Source organism: Polistes dominula, unplaced genomic scaffold, assembly GCF_049000335.1.
Source record: "Polistes dominula isolate Pdom_NZ unplaced genomic scaffold, Pdom_raw_medaka contig_482, whole genome shotgun sequence".
Lineage (NCBI taxonomy): Eukaryota > Metazoa > Arthropoda > Insecta > Hymenoptera > Vespidae > Polistes > Polistes dominula.
In genome coordinates, this window is record NW_028301016.1 from 901,178 (window position 1) to 927,218 (window position 26,041).

The 26,041-nt window shown below is 26.8% G+C and overlaps 3 protein-coding genes across 3 annotated transcripts in view; 2 read left to right on the forward strand and 1 right to left on the reverse strand.

The window, feature by feature from the left end:
* The window catches only part of LOC107064439 (uncharacterized), a 272,414-nt gene that overhangs the window by 139,895 nt on the left and 106,478 nt on the right, over positions 1 to 26,041 (reverse strand). The gene's annotated exons all lie outside the window — the stretch shown is intronic.
* LOC149032013 (uncharacterized) lies at positions 12,843 to 14,515 on the forward strand. Its single transcript, XM_089174150.1, has 5 exons — positions 12,843 to 12,967; positions 13,148 to 13,334; positions 13,421 to 13,760; positions 13,849 to 14,210; positions 14,299 to 14,515. Exons 2-5 carry the CDS (start codon positions 13,295 to 13,297, stop codon positions 14,367 to 14,369), a joined length of 813 nt encoding a protein of 270 aa, XP_089030276.1. The 5' UTR covers positions 12,843 to 12,967; positions 13,148 to 13,294; the 3' UTR covers positions 14,370 to 14,515.
* On the forward strand, positions 19,936 to 24,055 carry LOC149032014 (uncharacterized). The gene is made up of 5 exons (XM_089174151.1): positions 19,936 to 20,046; positions 20,922 to 21,109; positions 21,192 to 21,528; positions 21,620 to 21,982; positions 23,257 to 24,055. The coding sequence occupies exons 1-4, from the start codon at positions 19,961 to 19,963 to the stop codon at positions 21,939 to 21,941; spliced, it is 933 nt and encodes a 310-aa protein (XP_089030277.1). The 5' UTR covers positions 19,936 to 19,960; the 3' UTR covers positions 21,942 to 21,982; positions 23,257 to 24,055.

Here is a 26,041-nt window from a genome sequence, read left to right on the forward strand (position 1 = left end):
ATATACAGCATGAGTTTTTTTCCATAAATATTCGGTTTTGTTGTGGATGTTGACGCGTGGCCAGGTAGTCCTCATGATTTTCTTCTTTTTGAATTATCATAATGTATCCACTTTTCATCACCAGTGACGATTCGATGTAAAAACCTTTTTTTTTTGTGCCTAGCTAGCAGCATTTCACTCATGCATAATCGGCGTTCAACATCTCTCGGCTTTAATTCGTATGGAACCCAATTACCTTGTTTATGAATCATTCCTAACGATTTTAAACGATGCGAGACTGCTTGCTGAGTGACTTCTAAAGTAAGTGCAAGTTCCTTTTGTGTTTGAGACGAATCTTCCTCCAATAATTCCTCCAATTCTGCATCCTCGTAAATTTTTGGCCTTCCACTGCGATCTTTGTCTTTTACGTCAAAATAACCGTTTTTAAACTGTTAAAACCACTCACGACATGTTCTATCACTCAAGGCAGCCTTATTATATGCTTCTACGAGCAATCGATGCGCCTCAGCTGCAGTTCTTTTTAAATTAAAGAAGTAAATTAAAAGTTCCCGCAAATGACGCTTATTTGGATCAAATTTAGAGATTTTTGAATAAAAAAAAATATATGATGCTAATACGAAGTTAATAATGTGATAGGGTTATGTTGCTCTTGAATAAGCAACCTAATTTTCAAGCCGGTTATCATCTGCGAATCCTAACATAAGTCTCCTGCCATGCCATCACTCTCAAAACGGCGGTAACTTATTTGTACTCCTAATATATATTGTAGACGATAAAATTAATACGTAGTTCTTTCTTTATTTTATTTCTTGTTTAAATTCGCTATCGATCCTTAGTGAAAGGAAACTCCACTCGGAGATTGGGAGGAAACGATATTCCGTTGTTTAAACAAACGAAGTTCTGTTATGCATGATTTCATTACGACCTTTATCAAAAACAAGAGCTGTACCCATCGGTTGACTATGAGAGAAGGATCCTTCTGCTATTGGTCGACAGTATTCAAAATCTCCTTCCCTCTCCAAAGGGGTGTTACTCATTTATGTTATAAATACGTGAGAGTCTTTAGTCTTCAAGTCCTTAGTCTATCAGTATTTTAATCTGTTTGTCTGTATCGGTTCCTTAGTCCTTAGTTCTCAGTTCAATAATTATACTTTCAGTCTGTATCGGTCAGTTTATCAGTTTATTAGTCAGTCAGTCGGTTTTATATTCATAACTCTTTTGTATTCTGTATTTTTGTAACAACGCCACTTTTTTGTAAACCTTTTGTAAATACCGTTCAACATCACATAATTAATGAAATAAACTATCACACACATTACATATCATATCATTCATCATCAGTTAAATTATATTTCTCTGTTGGAACCCCGCAATATATACTTATAAGTAGATAATTATTTAATTTTAATTTATTAGAAATAAATGAATAAAATGCGTTTGAAATCTCATTTATCATGATAACGGTTATAATAAATATTATTTTTTATAATTTACATGAATTTAGTGAAGATAATGAATAAAAAGTTTTATATAAAACCTTATTTTCTTTATTACATATTCTTATAACTAAAAGACTACTAATTTGTCTTTCCTCATAAACCACTATCGAGATATAAGGTTTCAAACTTGATATGACACTAAATATTTACAAAGACCGATCTGATGGTACACATAACGTAATATACATTAACTTTGAAATTTAATATCTTGATAGTGGTTCGTACAAAAGACCAAAGTTTATAGTGTTTTAAAGAAGGTTTCTATTCAAGATGTAAGAATATGTAAGAAAAAGAACATATTATTTCTCATTTTAAAAATATATGCATGACTTTCATTAGAATCAGGTAATTGCGAGGTTTTATTTTATTATATTTTATTTTAGAAAACAATCATCTACATACGTCAGCATTGAATAAAAAAAATGGTATACTTCAGTTAAATCGTGGAAACCTTGCATGAAATAACTAACATAAGTATTTTTAGGAAAACATATAAATCAAATTTTATTATAGACTAAAATTAGTAGTTTTAGGAAATAATATGTATATATACTCGTATGAATTCACATGAGGCAAGTAATTATAGTATGAATATGTCCAAAGTGAATAGAACAGCATGACTAACAGAAAATTATTATTGAAAATCGGTACTAAATGATGAATATTTTTCTTATATTTGGGATCAAATTTCAATCTCATTCCTTAATTACCAAACTCACATATATTTTAGTTGAAATAAGTAGAATTATATATATTTAATATTTAATATTAAGTATATAGTATATATATATATATATACAATTATATTTTATAATATAATAATTATAAATATAATATAACAATATATAATTAATATTATGTAATTAGTATTAATTATATATTAGTTATAAGTTAAATATTAATTATAATTAATATTTTCACATAATTTTTATATTAATAATAAAATATTAATATACAATTAATTATTATTATATTATTATATTTTAAACTAATATATATATATATAATGCTTTTATTCGTATTTTAATAAATCAGTATAGTTATGTTAAAGGTTCAATAAGTAATTTCACAAATGAACAAATTTTACAAAGTAACACCAACACATATGCATTATTTTTTGATTTCATAAAGTAATGCTTCGTTTTTCGTATAAAATACTTTCAGGTATAACACTGCGAATTTTCATGTTATAGGATGGTTGCTAGTATAGACTTGAAAGATCCTACAAAGTTTCTTCTTACTATCCAATATTCATAAAATTACTTCTATAAAATATCCCGTGTGCTTCTTTAGTTTTTTTTTTTTTATTTTCTTCGTAAATACGTATCGAAAAGTTGGTAAGATATTTGATTTTTTTCATATTTATATTATTCTTTATCCTACTTTTTCTTAAACCAAACAACGTCTAGCATCTTTTCCATATTCGTTCAATCTCGTTTAGTTTTCTTTCATAGCCAGCGTTATTTCGAAAAAAAAATTCAAATTATTCTTATTATGGAAGATTTCCGGCCCTTATCAGAGATCGGATAAAACGTTCAATAATTTACTTTTCTATTTTCATGCATACTGTAAATATGTAATAGAAGACGATCTAAATAACATCGATTGGATTCATGTACCACCATGTCGAATTTATATAAAACATTTCTTTTCTTTCTGCTTTGTTCTTTTACAAATCGTTTCCCAAATTTTAATACGCCTATTTTCAAAAATTCTCGATAAAACGTTTCTCGAGGCGGTACTCGATCATTCCATTTATTTGACATTTACTATTCGTTTAAAAACTACTCTATCAAAAAAAAAAAAAAAATAATAATCATCGTATGCAAAAAAGATCTTTCTCATGAATAAAAAAAAAAAAAATAAAATTCTTTTTTATATTTATTTATTTTTATTATTATTTTTATTATTATTAGTATTAAAATTATAAATATTTTGTATCTCTTGGTATTCCCACTGTTAGATATTTCGTTTTTAACGTTAAAAAGAACTTTGAAATTGGTGAGTTTGCAAAAGAGTATCAAGAGAATCCGCAGCACGCGACCACGCGTACGTTTAACGCGTGTCTGCACTCGACAGCTGTCACAATAACATAGTTCCGCATATAAAATACACCGATTTATTAACGAGGATGTTTGTTGTCCAGAGCACGACTCACGCAGGATTCGGGAAATGTACATACATATGTACGTATATATATGTATACATATATATTTATGTATATATGGATGCATATACGTGTAACGTACACATGTAACATGTGTGATGCTAATCTAAATCACGAAAGTTTACGTATTAAATGTTGACTCTCTCCTAGTATGAACTGACATAATCGAACGAATATAGATCGATGCTTACTACTACCTTTTGATGGTTATTACAGAGTATGTCTTTAAAATTAATTAATTTTTCATTATAATTGACTGTACAATTGAATGTTTCAATAAATAAATTTATTTCACGAATTATAAAGCTTTAACTAGAATTATTGAAAAATATTATTTGTTATATTGACTTTTTATAATTAGTATAATAAATTAGTTAAGAATAAATTGATTTATTTATAAGGAAATAATTCACATATGACAAACAGGAAGAGAGAAAGAGAGAGAAAATAAAATGGAAAGTAATAATATTTTTCACGCGTTATTTCGCTTTTAATGTTTGAAAATTGACGAAACAGATTATATATAAAATTGAGTTAATTCTATTTGACTGAATGGTATATTTCGAATTTGTATCCAATTAACAGGAATTTTAATTAAACGTTAGCTCGAAATAATTTAAATACTCTCACGTATCAAGAAATAGAAAATGAAAGGTAAAAACGTGGTTGATAATCGATGTTTACTTTTCGACGATTTATTTAAAGCTGCCTCGCTAAAAAAAAAATTAAAAAAAAAAAAAAGAAGAAAAGAAACGGAACTTATATACAAAGGAAATAAGAATAACGGTCGTTTTATCATGTAGAATCTTTCATAAATGTTTGCTCACCATTTAACATATCACCTTGGCATTCCATGACAAATCATAGAATAAAACTAGTTTGAAATTTGTAATTAAAATTTTGTTTTTTGAGCTTATCACTTTTTTTTCCTTATTCGACTTTACGAGTCACTTCTACTTACAGTTATCATTTAAAACATTGGATTTCTTATTTGTTATTTAGGCCAGTAACAAATTGATCGCTATTTGCATTCATTTTAAAATAAAATGATTTTATTTGCATAAATTTAGTATAATATAAATAAATAAATAAATATAAACATAAGATGTAAATAAATTGATTGATAAATATCTTCCAATAAAAAAGTGATTATAGGTTGTTTAAATCTGGCACGTTGAAAAATTCAAAGGATAGTGTCTCACGATGGAACCACACTTTATTCTTGGAAACTCGAGTGAGCCTCAGGCGCTCAACGGATATTTATGTTCAATGATAAGCCCTGAATGCTTATAGTTTCGCATTCCTTAGCGATGAATGTCAAGTGTCAAGACTTTTTATTAATCGATTACTATTTTCTTTGGATTCACGAAATTCCATTTACTATAAGATACAATTTTTAAACTTATATGATAAAGAAAAAAATTATTAAAAATCTAAATTATTGTTATTGTTTTGTAACTCACTAATAAATCAATATTTTTGAAATAATTTTTAAGAAGTTTATTTATTTTATAACTTACTAACTATGCCCCGCCACGCGTTGCTGTGGCTCAGTCTGATTAAATAAAAAAGAAAAAAAAGAGAAAACATAACTTTCTAAAATATTGCACCTCCCTCCTCCGAGACAAACTTGATTTCCGCTCTTCTGGTCCTGTGTGGGAACCTCAATTTTTCCCTAGACGAAAAGAAGTATAAACGGCATTTTATCTGTAAAAGTTAACCTAACTTGCCCCCTCATCTCTTTAGACGACATAAAATAATTAAACTCATTTTCAAAACAATGTAACATAAAATTACATATTAGAAATATTCAATTAAATGAAAATAAAAATTGAACATAAATATTAAAAAATCGGATTGAGTCAAAATATGACGTGATATAGATAAAGGTTAAGTTATTTTCAACTGTTTCGCACACTCACCGAACTCTATATCCAACAGATAGCTCTAGATTTTCCTGTAGTTTTTTTTAAATAATTAATTATTCTATAACTAAATGAATGTAATAAAAACATGCCTGTACTATGCAACGTTGTGTCAAAATTTCAAAATAATCGATAAAGTACTTTTCGAGATTAGCAGTTAGAATAAACGAAATCTACATTTATATATACATTTTAAAATATGAAATTTAATGCTTAATAATTAAGGCTTATATATATAAGCCTAAATTATTAAGCATTAAATTTCCTACAAAATTCTTCCAGAACATTTTTCTGTACAATCAATTAATAATGAGGTATGAATATATAACAAACTGCGATGCTGAGGATCTTCCTATTGAAATTAAGAGCTCACATTTGGTGAGAATTTTTTTAAGGTGTCTAGCAACCCATTTTTCCGTAACACTTGTGAAAAAAAAACAATTGATTTTTTTGACTTACCCTAATATACATATATATACATATATATAAGCTATCGCTTTCGATATTCTATCTTAATATATAGAATTTAGGGAGTAAAAGTTTTTGTCAACTTTGCCCATCCTAAGATTATAAAACAGCCTTTTATATATATGCAAGCAATATTATAATAAACTAATTCCACAATTATCTTACTCGTGATACTGTGTATTAGTCCATTTTTCTCGACGCTTGATTGTTTCATCTCTAGGTTTTCCTAATAAATATCAGAGACATGGTTTTTTTTTAATTATATTTTTTGCGTATTTACTTACGTATTAATGACATTTATTTTTGAAATTTAAACTAGTTTTTTAATAAAAAACTTTTTTTTAAATAGGTATTAAACTGGACACGTCAAACGAAAAATAGACCATATTTGCTATTATATTTCCAATAAATACAATAATGTAGCTTATTTTAGAAATATACTGAAAAACAATTGAACAATGAAATAAAAAATTAATTTTAAAATCGTTTTAATTCAAAACTCGATGAAACGAATAAATACGGTAACAATTGTACTCTTTTTTACAGCATCTAAAGTTAATAGTTGCAACAAAAGAAATTACTTGAGTGGGCTAACCAATGATAAAGATATCACAAATTTACAGAATAACTATTATCTGTCTCTGAGTTTCAGGAAATAATACTTTATATTAAGTAAATTTACTTAAGGTATTACTACTACTGTGATCTGCACGCAATATGTTTCTTTACTTTTTTTTTTATAAATATTTTATGTTTAATAACCTACATTAGAATTATGAAATAAAAACTTTATTTAACTATATCTAGGTTTCTAATTAAATACATGACAACATTTTTACTTTAATAACACTAGGAATACTTAATCAATTAATATGATTTCCAGAAACTTTTGCTTACTTTCATTAGTAAATGATATGAAAATGTATAGCTAAAACCAATTCTCTTCAATTTCTAAATTTTTTAAAATGCATATTAAGAAATACATATTTTCCTTTTGCTTTCAAATTAATGGGTGTTAGTAGAAATAAGTATACGAAACTATCCGTTAACTTAGTGTTAGTAAGTTTATTATTTTTTGAAACAAAATTTCTAGTTTTTCTAAATATAATTGTAACCCACTTTTTTATATCCTTACGACAAATGTTTACTCACAAAAAATAGTTTTTAATTTTACTGTGGAATGACAGAAGATATTTCTTAAATAAAACTGTTTAAATTTTATCAACTGTCAATTTTAACTGGCAATTTAAATTATGATGAGAATAAAGACTAGTTTGTCCTTCCGAACGTAGTGCGTCGTACAAAGTTCAATAACATATAAAAAAAATATAGTATCAGAATGATTTAAGAACTTTATCCAAGTATAGTAGAGACACAGAGAAAATTTGTCTAGTAAGCGAACTATACATCGGATTTTATATAGATTTCTACATTTTAAACATTATTATGAATCCTATCTTTTAAAATGTAATCAAAGATCTTAATCTATTAGAACTTTTCGGTATTTTAAGGAACGGAACTGTAAAACTACATCACAGCAAAGAGAAAGGAAGTAATTTTTGAAATTTTATTTATCCAATTTTTTTTTGTATTTTATTAGGCTAAATAATCTATGAGAAACAAATAGTTACAAAATATTTGGTTTATATTTATTCATATATTGATTAAAAAATAATTGTGACAAAATTTATGATGTTTATGGACACAATACAGTATTGCTAAGTATAACACAAACTTTATTCAAGTGTTTTTTAATTTGAAAATTTAAATTTCTAAATTTTAAATTTCACTTTACTCTAGTCGACCAATACATGGAAAGTTAATAAAATGATGGAAAAAAAATTGTAATAAAATGTCAAATTTTATTTATATTGAAAATATTTTTAAATGACGATAATGTTACGATAATTACAAGAAAAATTGTTTACGTAATTCTTTTTCTAATTATGTTTCTTCAGAGAAGAATGTTGTACAAGCGAACGAATGTGTGAACACACAGCTTAACATGCTTCTCTGCTTTAAAACTCGTTGAATATACCGATTAAAATGGAACAATGGGGCCATCTTATGTGAGAAGAAAGAGAAAAGTAGTATTACAACGGATCTATTCTACCAATGAACTTTTTAGACTATCCTACCACTGCAATTTACATTTTTCTCGCGTTGTAGGAGGCTGTGTTTGAGGATTTTCTGGCGTATGTTGGTGACACGTTTTTGTTTACGACGGAAAAATACTTCGCGAAAAGTTTCGGTGAAAACGGCTTAAAATAAAAACCATAGAGGACACTACGTTTTTTTTTCTTTCTCTCTCTCTTTCTTTCTTTTTCTATTTCTTTCTCTTGCAATATTCTCTTCTCTCGTATTTGTAAAGGTCAACATCGTGAATAAATCGTTGTCCTGTCTTTCTCACGAGATTCTATGCAGGAGAAAACTCCAAGTGGATTATCTTTGTTCCCTCTTCTATGAAATTTTCTATCCTTTAGTTCATGCATTTAATGTTAAAATAACACAAATAAATTTATCTACACGATGAAAGAACAAATGTAATATTAATTATTTATCAGAATAATTGTTCCCGACGTAAAATAAGTTTTGAAATAAATTAATTGACAAAAATGAAAAAAGCAATGCACAAAATATTTTAATTTTAAGAAAAAAACAAGCATATTAACATACAGGTTTTATTGTTGAAATTCTGTCATTGAAAATTAAACTTTATTGTATTTGAAAGTGTTTAAAAGTTTTGATTTTTCACTAACAATAATTTAATTACTGATGTACAAATATTTATTAAATTAAAAAAAAAATTAAAAAAGCTTTTAAAAACAGACATTCCATACATGTACCACAATACAAGCTTCATTTCAATGGTTAATTGGTTACATCGATAATGAAAGTATTTCAAAATTAAATATATAAGATAAAATAATGTTTTCATTATTTAAAGATATCTAATATTAATATTTTATTAAAAAATAATAAATAACTACTTGTAAATTCTTTCTTTAATAATATTCATCATATTTTTTAATCGAATTTTGTTTATTATAAATACAAAAAAAAAAAAATACCATTTCCTATAAACGCGAATAAAAAACAAAATGATCGGTTTTTCTCATCGATAATGATAGTTCACTATAAAAGCCTCAACGATTTTCTTTATATTACGATCGTAAAAAGTCTTATGTGCTCGTCGGATTTCAGCCGAAAACTTTGGGATCTCCAATTTTACTTGCGGCTTATGATGGCCAAGCGCAAGAGATTCCATCGGTATAGAAAAGAAAAGAAAAGAAAAGAAACGAAAGAAAAAAAAAGAAAAAGAAATAAAAAAAAAATTCGAAGTCAAGAATCGACTACGTCGTTGAGAAAACTCGATCAATTTGGGAAAGTCCTTTTTAAAGACTTTTACGATCGCTTATCCTACTTTTCACGCAAGATACGTTTTCAAAGTTCATTTTTATTTAAACCTAAATTCTGATATTCGAATAATAAATTGGTTCTATAAAAGTAAAAATTCGAATAATTACGTCTACGATGTATTAAAATGTCATTTTTATCTTAAAATAATTTTAAACAACTTGTCATCTTTGAAGACATAACCTAATTTTAAATTAACCTTAATTTAAATTAAGGTTATTAATGAAATTATTATAACAATCAATGTCAAAACGTGTTACATATCATTTCCTTTTCATCTCGAAAATACATAAAAAGGAATAAAAATATAAACTTTTCAATAGATCCGATAAATTTTAGTACTCTATTTCGCGTGTTTTTGGATAAAACAAAAATGCTTCCAATTATTTCAATGAAGAGCACACAACACACCACACCAACCACCAAGCATGAAAAATTTCTATTCCGGAAGAAAAAGTTTGGAAAAAAATAAGTAATAAAAAGAAAGTAGAAAAACAACGAAGTGGAAGAAGAATAAAAAAAAAAAATAAGTATAAAGGGAAGGGGAAGGTGGGAAAAAAATAGGTATGTAAGCTCTACTGCAACGAATATATCTTTCACAGAAGTAAAATTACCGGGGCTCGTAGAAGAACAGTATAATAACGACAGTAACGAAGTCCTACTTCCTAATAAATTCACCGAAGCACGAAAAGAAGGATCCTCCTTCCTCTCTATCTTTCTTTATTCCTTTTCCTTTCCCTTTCGGTTTCCCTTTGCCCATTTATTTTTTACTTCGTCTTTCTCTCCTTGATTTTCGTGGTCTCCAATCTTCCAAGAAAAAGAAACGAAAGCATCAAGGAGAACATCGTCTTGGTATCACCGATAAAGCGATACTTTTTTCAAAACAACTAAGTCGAAGAGAATCCCCCTCCCCTTCCTACATATCTCCTTTTTTTCGACTATTCTTTAACCCTTCCAAACAATACTCTATTACAACCCTTCTACTTTAATTATACCACCACTTAGCGTCAAATGACGATGCAATTCGACCAAACGGATTTCAGCTGTCACCCTATATTCCAACCTACTGTTTATAGATTTTTCACGAAGATACAAAAATTTCCTTCTTTTCTTCTTTCCTTTCTTTGTCTCTTTCTTTTTTTTTACATCCACTACGGAAGCTTAGTTCTTAATTCTTTTTTTTCTATTTTTTAACTTTTTAGAGACGGCTGACAATGTTGTACGGGGATTTATCTCTGTAGAGAAAGGTTCAATGTGAATTTAGTGTAAACGGTGCAACTATAATGTGTGACAAACAACGATGTTCTCTATGAGAGTACATTAAAATGAAGTTTTTGATGGTTGAATTAAAAATTTTCTTTAAAGACATAATATACGTATTTTAATATATTGACTGTCATGGCACATTCGAAGATTCCGGTCTTAGAGGCCAATTTAATTTTATCACATCATATTACTAAGAATGTTAATTATAGTACATCAGACGAACACAATAAACGACGAACTTAAGAAAAAAATTAATTACGGCAATACATGTATTTATTCGGTTAGCAAATTACTCAGCTCGCGCTTTCTGTCTACGCGATTAAAATTTAGGATTTACAGGGCAATCATCTTGCTGGTAGTCATTTATGGTAGCGAGACGTAGTAGCTTACGTTATGGGACGAAAATAAATTTAGGGTTTTCGAAAACAAAGTTCTTCGTACAATCTTCTGTGAAAAAAGCGACTTCAAATCTACTTTTATTATAATGAATTATTCACCTTTTGTAAATTTGTATAATATATAGTTAATGTATGCAATTCTGTTTACTTTTATATTCAAATAAATCAGTACAGAGTTAAGTTAGTATTGAACTGGATATTTGACGAATTAACAAATTTGGCAAGGTAACGATAACAATATAATGAGAAAACCAATTTTTAAATGATTATTCTAGATAACTATATGAATATTATAAGTTTAAGATTTGATGTACAGGCAAGAATCATGATACTCACATCTCCTTAGACAGTTACGGAGTGTTTATTATACGTTAAAATTTATAATATGTGCGCTCTAATATCAAAATATATAAGAAAAAGAAGTATTAATACGTGAAAAATATATTTATCTACAAGTAATTAATAAGAAGGTATACTGTGTTCTAAGAAATCTATAGATTTCTTACAATTGGTAAAACACAGACTTATTTTATTGGCTTTTAATATAAGAACATATTGTAAAAAAGATAATGTAATGAATATAAACCATATATACTGTAACTATTTGTAACTCGTAGCTTATTTAGCCTTATAAGATACTTAAAATAAAATTGGATAAAAAAATTTTAATCCTTACTGCTTTTCAATTTGATGTGATGTAGTTTTACAGTTCCGTTCCTTAAAATAAGGAAAAGTTCTAATAGTATAGATCATTGATTACATTTTTAAACGATAGGATTCATAATAATGTTCAAAAGTGTAGAAATCTAGATTAAATCCAATGTATAGTTCGCTTACTAGACAAATTTTCTCTGTGTCTCTACTATACTTAGATAAAGTTCTTAAATAATTCTTCTACAATATTTATGTTTATATGTTATTGAACTTTGTACGACACACTACGTTCGGAAGGACAAACTAGTCTTTATTCTCATCATAATTTAAATTGCCAGTTAAAATTGACAGTTGATAAAATTTAAACAGTTTTATTTAAGAAATATCTTCTGTCATTCCACAGTAAAATTAAAAACTATTTTATGTGAGCAAACATTTGTCGTAAGGATATAAAAAAGTGAGTTACAATTATATTTAGAAAAACTAGAAATTTTGTTTCAAAAAATAATAAACTTACTAACACTAAGTTAACGGATAGTTTTGTATACTTATTTCTACTAACACCCATCGATTTTTTTGTTGACGTGTCCCCTTAACAATGTAGGCGGTTATATTATTTATTTAAGCTCTTATATTACTTAATTGTTACACTTGATAAGACATGGGATTATAAGTGACACGATGGTAAATAACTGTAAAGAAAAATTCCATGAAATATTGTTTGTCAATATAAAATGCTATATTTACATTTACAGGTGTAATCGACTAAGAAGAAAGACAATTTATAACAAAAATAAAAACGGAAACAATACAGTATTTGAAATATTAACGATCCTTTATTATTATACGCTGTTACGAAAGATTCATTGGCACACAATTTTTCGGGCAATACGTTTTCTCAACATTAATAGAGTTATAAATATCATATTTTTTTGATCGAGTGCCGGTCTTATAAAATTCTTTGTAAGTACAAATATTAAAAAAATTTACTTTCGATTAAAGGAGGTCTTTCTTTTGATAAATGTGATTACAGGATAAATTCTTAATAATAAAAATAAGAATAAGAAAAAATAATCTTGAAACAATAATGTCAATTTTAAACAGGGACGAGTTGAGTATTATTTTTAAATATTTAAATATAGAGGAATTGAACAATGCATCTCAAGTTTGTAGGTAGAGTAAATAAAAAAATTTATATTATCCATGAATTTTGAAAAATAATCTTCTAATAATTAATAGTACATAATATATATTACATACGATAACTTGATACGATAAACGCATTTATAAGTTAATAATAATTAGTAATAAGAATTTTGTATACACATTAAAATGTATTTTTCTTTATTATAGTTTTTGGTTAGAAATAGCCATAGAAGAGAACAATAGAAGGAAACCTACGTGGATAATAAAAAAAAATCAGAAGAATGCCTTCAAAATTGGGAAACTTTTAAAACACATTTTATAGACCATTGCCGAACTAGGTCTTCTTTACATTTAATGTATTACAATTCTCAGTTTCGCAAGAAACTTCCAGAGGGTAAATTTGATTTAATATATATATCGATTATTGTAAAATTATTAATTTCTTTTAATATTTTCATTTATTTTTTTATATTTTTTAAGGATGCTATTGTCAATATCTACCAAACAATTGTAGATCAATCACAGTAGAAAGCTTTTATACACGCGTTATTGAAAATACCATTTCTAACATTTTTTTTCCTGAAATACTAAATATTAAGATCACTACGATTACTCTTACTAATCACCCTTCGGATAAAGGAGTTTATTGTGAAGAACTGAAATGTTTTTTTGACAGATCATTAAGTAATGCCGATAAACTGAAAACAATATTTGAACCATTTACTGGTAACGATATTCCTATGTCAAGCTGTGTCGTCTTTTTTTACAATAGCTCCCGTAATGCAATAACAAGAATTTTAGCTCTACGTTTCAAAGAATGGTAATATACTCGACATTAAATATTGTATTATGATAATAACATATAAATCAATTTGTATTTGAAAATATTTAATATGCATCCTATTCAGGTTTCGAAATAAAAAAATGTCGATATTGGCTATAAAGACGGATAACATATCCATTTGCAATACTAATTATAATTCACGTGTATGTCAACATAATGCGGATTGCATTGTTATTTTAATAAATGGTACTAATATGGAAAGTTGGACTCATGAATTAGAGTTAAATTCCTCTATAGAGAAAAATATGACAGAAATAAAAAAAAAAGTTAATTTGAAGAAACATTCAGTATGTTTCATGGGAACTACTAAAATAAAGGCCCAACAATATGACTGTAAAGATGAAAGGTTATTTCAAACTTCCTTTCCAAACGTACCGTTATTTCCTATGCCCTGTATGGGATCAGTTGCTACAAATAAAATAGAAGGTTAGTAAAATATTTAAAAAAAAAAAATAATAGATATTTATATATATATATATCATTACAAATTTATTTCTTTGTATAATTATTTTAGATTTCTATAACAGTATAGACGTTTACGATATGGACAAATACATGGGATTTTTGTTACTTACATATGATTAATTATATTCATAAATTTTATCAAAATGAGTTTATAACAAACATTATCATAATAATTAACGTAAAATGAAAAAAGTATTAACGTATATATGTATAATGAATGTATATTTAAATTGTTTCGTAATATGTGAGACTCACATCTGAAGTATAAGCAGAAGGCATAAAAACTAAAAACAATAACTTTTACACAAACATGTGCCTTATATGAATTGGTCTCAAAATTCTAACAATTTCTGTGATTAAATAATCTGTAATAGCTTACCTTCATAGAAAATGATCAAAATGAAAATTCTCTGATTAAATTTTGAGATTAGTTCTTATTTTCGTTATTATTGCACAATTAACTAATTAAATTTAGTCATTTTGATTTACTCAATTCAGTTTAATAATAAGTTCTATTACTATTAATACTTTAGTATTTCCTATTTGTTGTAAGTTTAAAATTAAAAGTACGTAATAAGACCTTTTATTTCTGGGATTATTTAAAACAATTATCTATTCGACAAACAAGATCTGCATTGAAGAACTTCGAGCAAAGTATACAAAAAAATTTGTCAACGAATCAAATGCTTAACCTGGAATTTGGAAAATTTATCAAGTTAAATAAAAAAATTTAAGCAAAACATGAATGTGAATTATTCCATCAACTCCTGAAATGAATGCTGATATAATTTATCAAATATTAATCAATAAATAATTCGTTTCCTATGAAAGATTTTCTATGAAAAAAAAAATAATTCAACATTTGTATATCATTATTTTATTCTATAAAGAATACAATATTTCACATAATTTTTACGTCATTTATTTGTCGAGATACTTCGAAATTTCGTATAAATTACCTTTCTAGAAGAAAAAAAGGAATGTAACATAGAATTCAAACTTGATAAATAAAAAGAATGAAATAATTATAAGAGAAAAAAGAAAAGCTGTCTAGTAGTAGAGTGGATGAAAATCATGAAACGGGCGAACGACAAGGGTGGAAAAGTTAACTGGACGATAGACGAGCATCCCACTTTGCTCTCTTAGAATGAAAGAAGAAAAGAACTGGCCTTCAGCGACACAAATAAATGCGGGTGCCACCGCCTTTTTAATTTTCTACACTTTTCTCTTTCACGCACCATTGCCCAGTCACAAGTTGTGACGATTCGTTGAAATGTTTGGTGTTGGAAGTCACTCGTTATGTGATATATGTGAATACATGAATATTAATATATTTCGTTCTTCGTACCATCAAAGTTTATACCAAAAGATGATCTAACGTCACTTTAGTTTATTTCAAAATTTTAATAATTTTCGATATCAAATTTGCGTATTTTATGAATTTTTAATGTAATATATAGTTTGTATGGAAGGCTCGAGTTTTTAACCCATAAAGAAAAAAAAAGCATGTGTCCAGATCAAACGTGTTACAATTGAAACCTTTGTAAAATTAAACCTCGAGAGAATGAGTCAAATACAGAGTATCAGGAGTAAGATAATTGTAGAATTTACTTATTAAAATATTGTTACTATAAATATATTTCAAATGGCACTGATATGATCTTAGGATGGAGTTAGCTAACTAACACTACAAGTTTACAAAATTTATCAATTATGATAGAATGCCGAATGCGTTAGCCGTACATAGAAATAAAATATTTATATATCTACATATAAACAAATAGTTAAACAATGAATTTTTTCTATTACTTCATTCGCATACGTTTAAAAGTGGTACGTTAAAAGTCGATTGCCCAGTACGACTAACAGAAAATTTGTTTTAAAAGGACACAGAAAGGTAATAACGAATAACTACCAAAACTTTTTGTTAACGTCAATTATACTTTCGTTAACATTGTTTTCAAAGATAACCTATTTTATAAATTTTATAAAATAGAAAAAGCCTACTTTAAAAGTTAATAACTTTTGAGTAAGAAGCCTTAAAACATAAAAAATTATATTTTATGCTTGCAATTACAGAAAATTTACGAGACTTTAAACAGTACAAATGTAGACACATACCGCAATAAAATTAAAAAATACTTTTCTTATTATTGACTTTAAATCTACATTTATTGTGCTGAATTATTCACATTTTGTAAATTTGTATACTACATAGTTAAAGTATGCAATTTTTTTTACTTTCATATTCAAATAGATCAGTACAGAGTTTATTTAGTATTGAGCTGTATATTTAACGAATTAACAAATTTTGAAAGGTAACGATAACAATATAATTGAAAAAACTAATTTTTAAATGATTATTCTAGATAACTATGTGAATATTATAAGTTTAAGATTTGATGTACAGGCAAGAATCATGATACTCACATCTCCTTAAACAGTTACGGAGTGTTTATTGTACGTTAAAATTTATAATATGTGTGCTCTAATAACAAAATATATAAGAAAAAGAAGTATTAATACGTGAAAAATATATTTATCTACAAGTAATTAATAAGTAGGTATACTGTGTTCTAAGAAATCTATAGATTTCTTACAATTGGTAATACACAGACTTATTTTATTGGCTTTTAATATAAGAATATATTGTAAAAAAGATAATGTAATGAATATAAACTATATATACTGTAACTATTTGTAACTCGTAGCTTATTTAGCCTTACAGAATACTTAAAATAAAATTGGATAAAAAAAATTTTAATCCATACTGCATTTCAATTTGATGTGATGTAGTTTTACAGTTCCGTTCCTTAAAATACGGAAAATTTCCAATAGTATAGATCTTTGATTACATTTTAAAAGATAGGATTCATAATAATGTTCAAAGTGTAGAAATCTAGATTAAATCCAATGTATAATTCGCTTACTAGACAAATTTTCTCTGTGTCTCTACTATACTTAGATAAAGTTCTTAAATAATTCTGATACTATATTTTTGTTTATATGTTATTGAACTTTGTACGACGCACTACGTTCGGAAGGACAAACTAGTCTTTATTCTAATCCAAATTTAAATTGCCAGTTAAAATTGACAGCTGATAAAATTTAAACAGTTTTATTTAGGAAATATCTTCTGTCATTCCGCAGTAAAATTAAAAACTATCTTATGTGAGCAAATGTTTGTCGTAAGGATATAAAAAAGTGAGTTACAATTATATTTAGAAAAACTAGAAATTTTGTTTTTAAAAATAATAAACTTACTAACATTAAGTTAACGGATAGTATCGTATACTTATTTCTACTAACACCCGTTAATTTGAAACGAAGATGAAAACAAGTATTTTTTATATGCATTTTAAAAAATTAAGAAATAGATGAGAAATCGTTTTAGCTATACATGTTCATATCATTTACTAAATGAAATTAAGCAAAAGTTTCTGGAAATCATATTAATAAATTAGGTATTCCTAGCGTTATTAAAATGAAAATGTTGTTATGTATTTAATTAGGAACCTAGATACAGTTAAATAAAGTTTTTATTTCATAATTCTAATGTAGGATATTAAACACAAAATATTTCTAAAAAAAAAGAAAAGAAACATATTGCGTGCAGATGAATGATTCGCAGAAAAAGACGAATGTACAGTTTCAACAGTGAGATAATTGTAGGATTTTTTTTTAATAAGATTTTTACCATTTGTATCAAAGAACACCTGAATGATCAGTGGGTGGAATTGCTGATAAAAACTACACTTTTCAAAATTCAAGCAGTAACAATAGAATGATGAATGCGATAGTCATAGACACCTGAATCGTATGATGTTTATCGAGGGACAAATAATTCTTCGTAAACTCAATAAATATAAAATATTTTTTTCTGAAACTCAGATTGATAATAGTCATTCTGTGAATTTGTGATATCTTTATCATTGGTTAGCCCACAAAAGTAATTCCTTTTGTTGCAATTATTAACTTCACATGATGTAAAAAAGGGTACAATTCTGACCGTATTTTTTTCGTTTCATCGAGTTTTGAATTAGGGATTAGACCACTATAGAATTTTAAAAAATTCGATTTTTTTAGCTTAAAGAGTTTTTTATACATCTAAAAACAATATGCACATCATCATCATAATCATTATCATCCTAATCACCATCATCATCCTCATTATCATCATCGAATAGCGCCTCAAATAGTGATAACAAAACTTTAAACACGTTTTTCTCAAAATTACATTTTCAAAACTGGGCGGACAGAGAACTTAACCATCATTAAACCGATTGACTTAAAATTTTAAAGATAGTTTGATAGTTATATTTTCTACAGAAGTACATGTCCGATTTTTAATTAAATGTAAACTTTTAATTTTATGAACAATTTTCTACATTTTTTTCGTCAAAAAGTCGATTTTGTTATTCAAAGGAGCGCCGTCTTCACAAAATTGGACTTAGGAAAAATCCGTATGTACTTCTCAAGATAATAAATAGTACATAAATTTCAATCAATTTTTTCAATTGACACCAATTCCAAAGAAGTTTTTACTTCCAAAATATTGATCTTTAATGAGTTTTCGGAGCGTTATCCACCTTCTTGTATTGGCTCTTGGATCTCAGATAACACATCAATTTCTAGGAACCTAATTACCGTGTTATAGGAGGGTTACCTGTATTCAACTACACTGATTTTGAGGTCGTTTACACTTCTATTTGACTAGATAAATTAAGTGTGTCTGTGTCCCATTTATTTTCATTACGGATCGAAGTACTACTACATCTCGTGAAAAAATCTTTCACTGGTTTTGCAATAAAAAATGTATATGGCGGTGTGATTATATTTCTGCTAATTTTTCTTCTTTGAATATTATAATAATCGGTTAACTAATTTATTTGTATAAGTGTCTTCATGAGACAAAGTGTTCGCTTATTACAGACTTTTCCCTCGATTCTGTGAAAATTGTAAAATGCCTAGGAAAGTTGTAGCGTTAAGGCGTAAATTAGCATACATTGATTTACTTATTCGATCCTTATCTCACCCATTTCTACGAAAAAAATTATTGCATGCGTATTAGCTATTACTCACTATTTAATAATAAATAATTGTTTTCCTATTATTTTCTCTAAACATATGTATTGCAAATTAATTTAATGTAAAATAATATAAAATATAAAAATTAATACAATACTATTAGAATATTTAACTCAATCGTTTTTGCTTTATCAATGTGAGCGTTTATATCATTTACTTAAGCTCTTTCATTACTTAATTGTTTCATTTGATGAGACATGAGATCATAAGTGACATGATAGTAAATATCTGTAAAGAAATATCCCATAAAATATTGTTTGTCAAAATAAAATGCTATTTTTACATTTACAGGGTTAATCGACTAAGAAGAAAAACAATGTATAATAAAAATAAAAACGAAATCTATACAGAATTTTAAATATTAACGATCGTTTTTTGTAATATGCTGCTACGAAAAATTCATTGTCATAATATTTTTCAGACAATATGTTTTCTCAACATTACTAGAGTTATAAATATCATATTTTTTTGATCGATGCCGGTCTTATAAAATTCTTTGTACGTACAAATATTAAAAAAAATTTACTTTCGATTAAAGGAGGTCTTTCTCTTGATAAATGTGATTACAGGATAAATTCTTAATAATAAAAATAAGAATAAGAAAAAATAATCTTGAAATAATAATGTCAATTTTAAAAAGGGACGAGTTGAGTATTATTTTTCAATATTTAAATGCAGTGGATTTGCACAATGCATCTCAAGTTTGTAGGTAAGGTAATAACAAACATTTATATTATCTATTTATATTGTAAAATAATATTGTAGAAAAATCAATCGTTTTGTATTTGACTAAGAATATCTAATCTCCCCGTGTAGCCGACACTACTTGAGATATAAAAGATATTCTTTATTTCCACAAGTTATTGTTTATTACAATTACAATATAATAACGCTTCACAACCTCTCACACTAACTCAGACCTCACAAAGCGCACAAAAACCCGCGAATATCTGCAATCCTACCACAAGTCATTATTCCCTCGCTATTCTTTCACTATTCACTCGCTATTCATGCTCATATCGAATCCCTCGCTCTCGTCGCACGGTTTTCTCCACGCTCCTGCCCAAAAAACGCTCCTCACGTGTGATCGTCCACTCCTTATGAGGTTTCTCCCCCTCCCAGCATCCCGAAAGACAAAACATTTTCGAGTCGTTCTCGAATTTTCCCGACGTCCAGCTCGGTCCAATAAACAAATCACTGATATCGCACGAGAACCTTCTAGCCTCATACACACTTGCACACACACAATTTCCTCACTTACAAAGAGCAGTCCAAAACCCGTCTTTCTTTATTTCGCACGAGAACCTTCTAGCCTCATACACACTTGCACACACACAATTTCCTCACTTACAAAGAGCAGTCCAAAACCCGTCTTTCTTTATTTCGATAATCTTTTGTTGCCTACCTACTTATCTATGTTTACTTTTTGATATTCCAAACTCCCCTACAATATTTTAATAATTAATGATAATGAATAAATATTATATACGATGACTTTTGATACGATAGATGCATTTATAAGTTAGTGATAATTAACAATAAGAATTTTGTATATACATCAAAATGTATATTCCTTTATTATAGTTTTTGGTTAGAAATTGCCATAGAAGAGAAAAATAGAAGGAAACCTAAGTGGATAATGAAAACAGAATCAGTAGAATGTCTTCAAGATTGGAAAACTTTTAAAACACATTTTATAGACCATTGCCGAACTAGGCCTTCTTTACATTTAATGTTTTACAATTCTGAATTCCCCAAGAAACTTCCAGAGGGTAAATTTGATTATATATATATCGATTAATGCAAAATTATTAATTTCTTTTAATATTTTCATTTCTTTTTTTTTTTTTTAAGGATGCTATTGCCAATATCTACCATACAATTGTAGCTCAATCACAGTAGAACACAGTTATCTATGGATTACTGAAGAAAACATCTCTAACATTTTTTTTCCCAAAATACCAAATATAAAGACCACTACGATTAGTCTTAAGAATCAACCTCGGGATAAAGGAGTATATTGCGAAGAACTGAAATGTTTTTTTGGCAAATCATTTAGTAATGCCGATAAACTGAAAACAATATTCGAACCATTTACTGGTAACGATATTCCTATGTCAAGCTGTGTCGTCTTTCTGTACGTTTGCTACACTGATATAGTAACAAATTTAGCTATATGTTTCAAAGAATGGTAATGTATTCAATATTTAATATTGTTTCTCGATAATAACATTTAATTTAAGTGATATGTGAAAATATTTATTATTTATTTTATTATTTAGGTTTCCAAATAAAAAAATGTCTATATTTTCTATAAGAGTGGATAAACTATCAATTTGCAACACTCTTTATAATTCACGTGTATGTCAACAAGATGCGGATTGCATTGCTATTTTATTAAATGGTACTAATATGGAAAGTTGGACTCATGAATTACAGTTAGATTCCTTTATAGAGAAAGAGATGACAGAATTAAAAAAAAAAGCCACTTTAAAGAAACATTCAGTATGTTTCATGAGCAGTACCGATAATAATAACAAACGTTTTGGCTTTCAAGATGAAACACTATATCAAACTTTTTTTTCCAAACGTACCGTTTTTTAATATAAACTGTATTGGAACAGTTGCTACAAACGAAATAGAAGGTTAGTTAAATATTCATTAAAAAAAGAAAATAATACATATTTATATATATATGGGGCATTCCACGTCAAATCGGCCACTTTTGACACCGACCCCTTTCGATTTGGCTGAAAGGTTTTTATCCTATTCTACCCTATAAGAAAAAATTTTTCAAATTTTTTTACCAAACTTAAAAAAAATTATTAATTCTTGAAAAAAATGGCTATATTTTTTAAATGGCTATAACTTCTTCAAAATTCAACCTATTGAGACGTTTCTTTTTAAATTTTTGTTTTTAAATAAACTTTTCAGAAAAAATACAAAAAAATTTTAGAATTATAAAGTCCATGAAATTTTCGCATTTTTTGAGAAAAACCGCAATTTTCTCGAAGTTCATTTTTCATTTTTTTTCTTATTTTTTTCTTATTTTCTAAAAAAATACTTTACTTATTCTGCGATTATCCCCGCCAGTCCCAGAGTGGACCAAATTAGTTTTTTATTTTTTTTTTATTAATTTGAAAAAAAATTTTCAAATTTCTAAATAAAAAAAACTAAAAAAAAATTTTTTTTTTAAAACTTTGTTTTTTGATACTATAAATTAAGTATATAATATTGTAAAATTGTTTAATTGCATTAATTTAATTTATTAAAAAAATAAATTAAAAAAACGGTTTCTAAGTGCATAATTCATTATTTACAATAGTAAACTGCACTCACTCGCTAGTGAGCCAACAGCTCTGAGGCTCACTAAAGCGCGTCTTACGGAACCTTCGTACTGTTTAGCACATATCTTCTAAACGAATCGAGACACCATTACAATTTTTTTTTCGTATAATATTTCTGCACAACAAGCTATTTTTAAAGGTAAAAAATAAAAAAAATAAAAATATTCGAAGTTTAATAAATTCACATTTTTAATGTAAACTTCCGGTTTACTACACGAAAACAAGTTAAATTTCAAATTTTTATTTACTTTCAAGAAAATTAATTTATATTTTCTAATAAACACGATTTATTGCTTATATAATCCATTAGATTGACTCTTTTAATAGTATTCAAAAAATCTATTCCTAATATTTTGTCAATTCTTTGAAGTGCTATAAATTGGTGACTAAGGTAAAAAAAAAATAAAGATGTACAATTATTAAGGTCCCATAGAAGTGCAATCAAGCTAATTATGAACAAAATCCACGGCTCACATTTTTTTCGTTATCCGCATCACGTGAAATGCCCCATATATAATATATACATATTTATATACATCAACAGAATTTAATTTTATGTATAAATATTTTAGAATTCTGTAACAGAATAGTCTTTAACGATACGGAATTTTATACAGGATTTTTGTTACTTACATATGATTAATTATATTCATAAATTTTATCAAAAGGACTTTATAAAAAACATTTTCATAATAATTAACGTAAAATGAAAAAAGTATTAACGTATATATGTATAATGAATGTATATTTAAATTGTTTCGTAATATGTGAGACTCACTTTTGGTGTATTAGCAGAAGGCACAAGAACTATAAAAAAAAGACTTCTACATAAACATGTGCCTTATTTGAATTTGTCTTAAAATTCTAACCATTTCTGTGAATAAATAATTAGTAATAGCTTATGTCTATAAAAGATGATCAAAATGAAAATCCTCTGATTATATTTTGAGATTATTTCTTATTTTCATTAATATTGCACAATTAACTAATTAAATTTAGTCATTTTGATTTATTTAATTCAGTTTTAATATTAAGTTCTATTACTATTAATACTTCAGTATTTCCTATTTGTTGTAAGTTTAAAATTAAAAGTACGTAATAAGACCTTTTATTTCTGGGATTATTTGAAAACAATTATCTATTCGACAAACAAGATTTGCATTGAAGAACCTCGAGCAAAGTATACAAAAAAATTTGTCAACGAATCAAATGCTTAACCTGGAATTTGGAAAATTTATCAAGTTAAATAAAAAAATTTAAGCCAAACATGAATGTGAATTATTCCATCAACTCCTGAATTGAATGCTATTATAATTAATCAAATATTAATCAATAAATAATTCGTTACCTATGAAAGAATTTCCATGAATTGAATTCCATAAAAAAAAATAATTCAACATTTGTATATCATTATTTTATTCTATAAAGAATACAATATTTCACATAATTTTTACGTCATTTATTTGTCGAGATACTTCGAAATTTCGTATAAATTACCTTTCTAGAAGAAAAAAAGGAATGTAACATAGAATTCAAACTTGATAAATAAAAAGAATGAAATAATTATAAGAGAAAATAGAAAAGCTAGCTAGTAGTAGAGTGGATGGAAAATCGTGAAAAGGGCGAACGATAATGGTGGAAAAGCTAACTGGACGATGGACGAGCATCCCACTTTGCTCTCTTACAGTGAAAGAAGAAAAGAACTGGCCTTCAGCGACACAAATAAATCCGGGTGCAACCGACTTTCTGAACTTCCTACCTTTCTCTATCTCTCGCAGCACCGGTCTCTCTGACTTTCCTTATTCTTATTTTTCTTTTTCTATTTTGCTCTTATTTTTACTTCTTTTTATTCTTCTTCTTATTCTTTTTCTTATTCTTCTTATTGTTGTTAGATCGAGCAAAGCTTTGTCGAAAGAAGTGCTGAACTATGTATAGCAATTCGACCGAAAGGATTCTTTTCTTTCTTTTTAGAAAACTTTAAAAGAAACACAGGATCAAGATATAGGCTAACGTTTTAGAAATTTCTTACCGATACGATAAGAACAACATATATAAAGAAATAAATCGTTTGATTTCTTATTTTCTTTATACTTTACGATTGATAATATTTCTCTACAAGTTGTTTTTATCGATTATTTATTTATCTGACACAATATTTGGGAAAGAGAATATTATCTCTTAGATATTTCGTTTTTTTTAGTTAAGATAAAATAATATCAAAATTATTGGAGGGCACAATATTGGGGAAGTAGAATATAATTTTTCAGATATTATGTTTTTTTTTATTAAAACAAAATAATATCGAAATTATATCGATTTATTATGATAATCTTGTTTTAAAGGAAAAATAATACCATAATGTAACACGATCGATATTTATTAGAATACTTTACAGTATATATCGTGTTATGAGATACTTATTAAATTTACATCGATAATATAGAATTTCTCGTCAATTTTCACTTTATTTTATTTATTTAAAATATTTCATATATTCGGACATTTTTTCCTTGCATTCATTATTTTCAATTTTTGTCTCTTATATTATTAAATTAAACAAAAAACCAGATACACAATTGTTGTTATTTCGCACTTATAAACAAGTAATAAATGAAAGGATACTGTTAAAAGATGTGGATAAATAAAATCATTAGTGAGGCTTTAAATTAATTACTAATATATTTTATATAACGTTGACACAACACGTACGCTCACATCGAAGTCTTGTAGAAGAGAGAGAAACGCGATATCATCCTATAGTTTCAGCAGTTCTCGCAGTCACGTGACACACACACACACACACACCATAAGAGGCACAATAACTTGGCAAAATTCAAAATAAATTTACCATATGTTCTAACATAGATTCTAATATTTACTATATATTGCAACAGATACATTTCAAAATTACCTGTAATTATTGATCATAATTCTTAGAAAAATAAAAAAATAAAAAATAATTAAAAAAAGAAAAAGAAACGATGCAATAACAGATAGAAAAATAGATGATAATAAATATTAGTTTACGCTTGAAATTAAATTTCAGAAGATAATTATAATAATATAATAATTATATTAATATAATTAAACATATTTTATTAAAGAAAATTAACTAAGACAATTAATTAAATAATTATCTAAATTAATCATAAAATATCATTTATTTTTGTTGTAATTAATTAATAAAACAAATAATAATGTAATTATTAATTTAAGCATATTAGCAAAAGTAAGGAATTCTATTTAAGACTTCATCCTTCGTAGTAATGAGATTGCATTCATGGTACGTTCTGTTTGAACGTAGGATACCTTTTGAAAGGCGGAAATCGAGTTACGTTACTTGTCAAACGATATGAT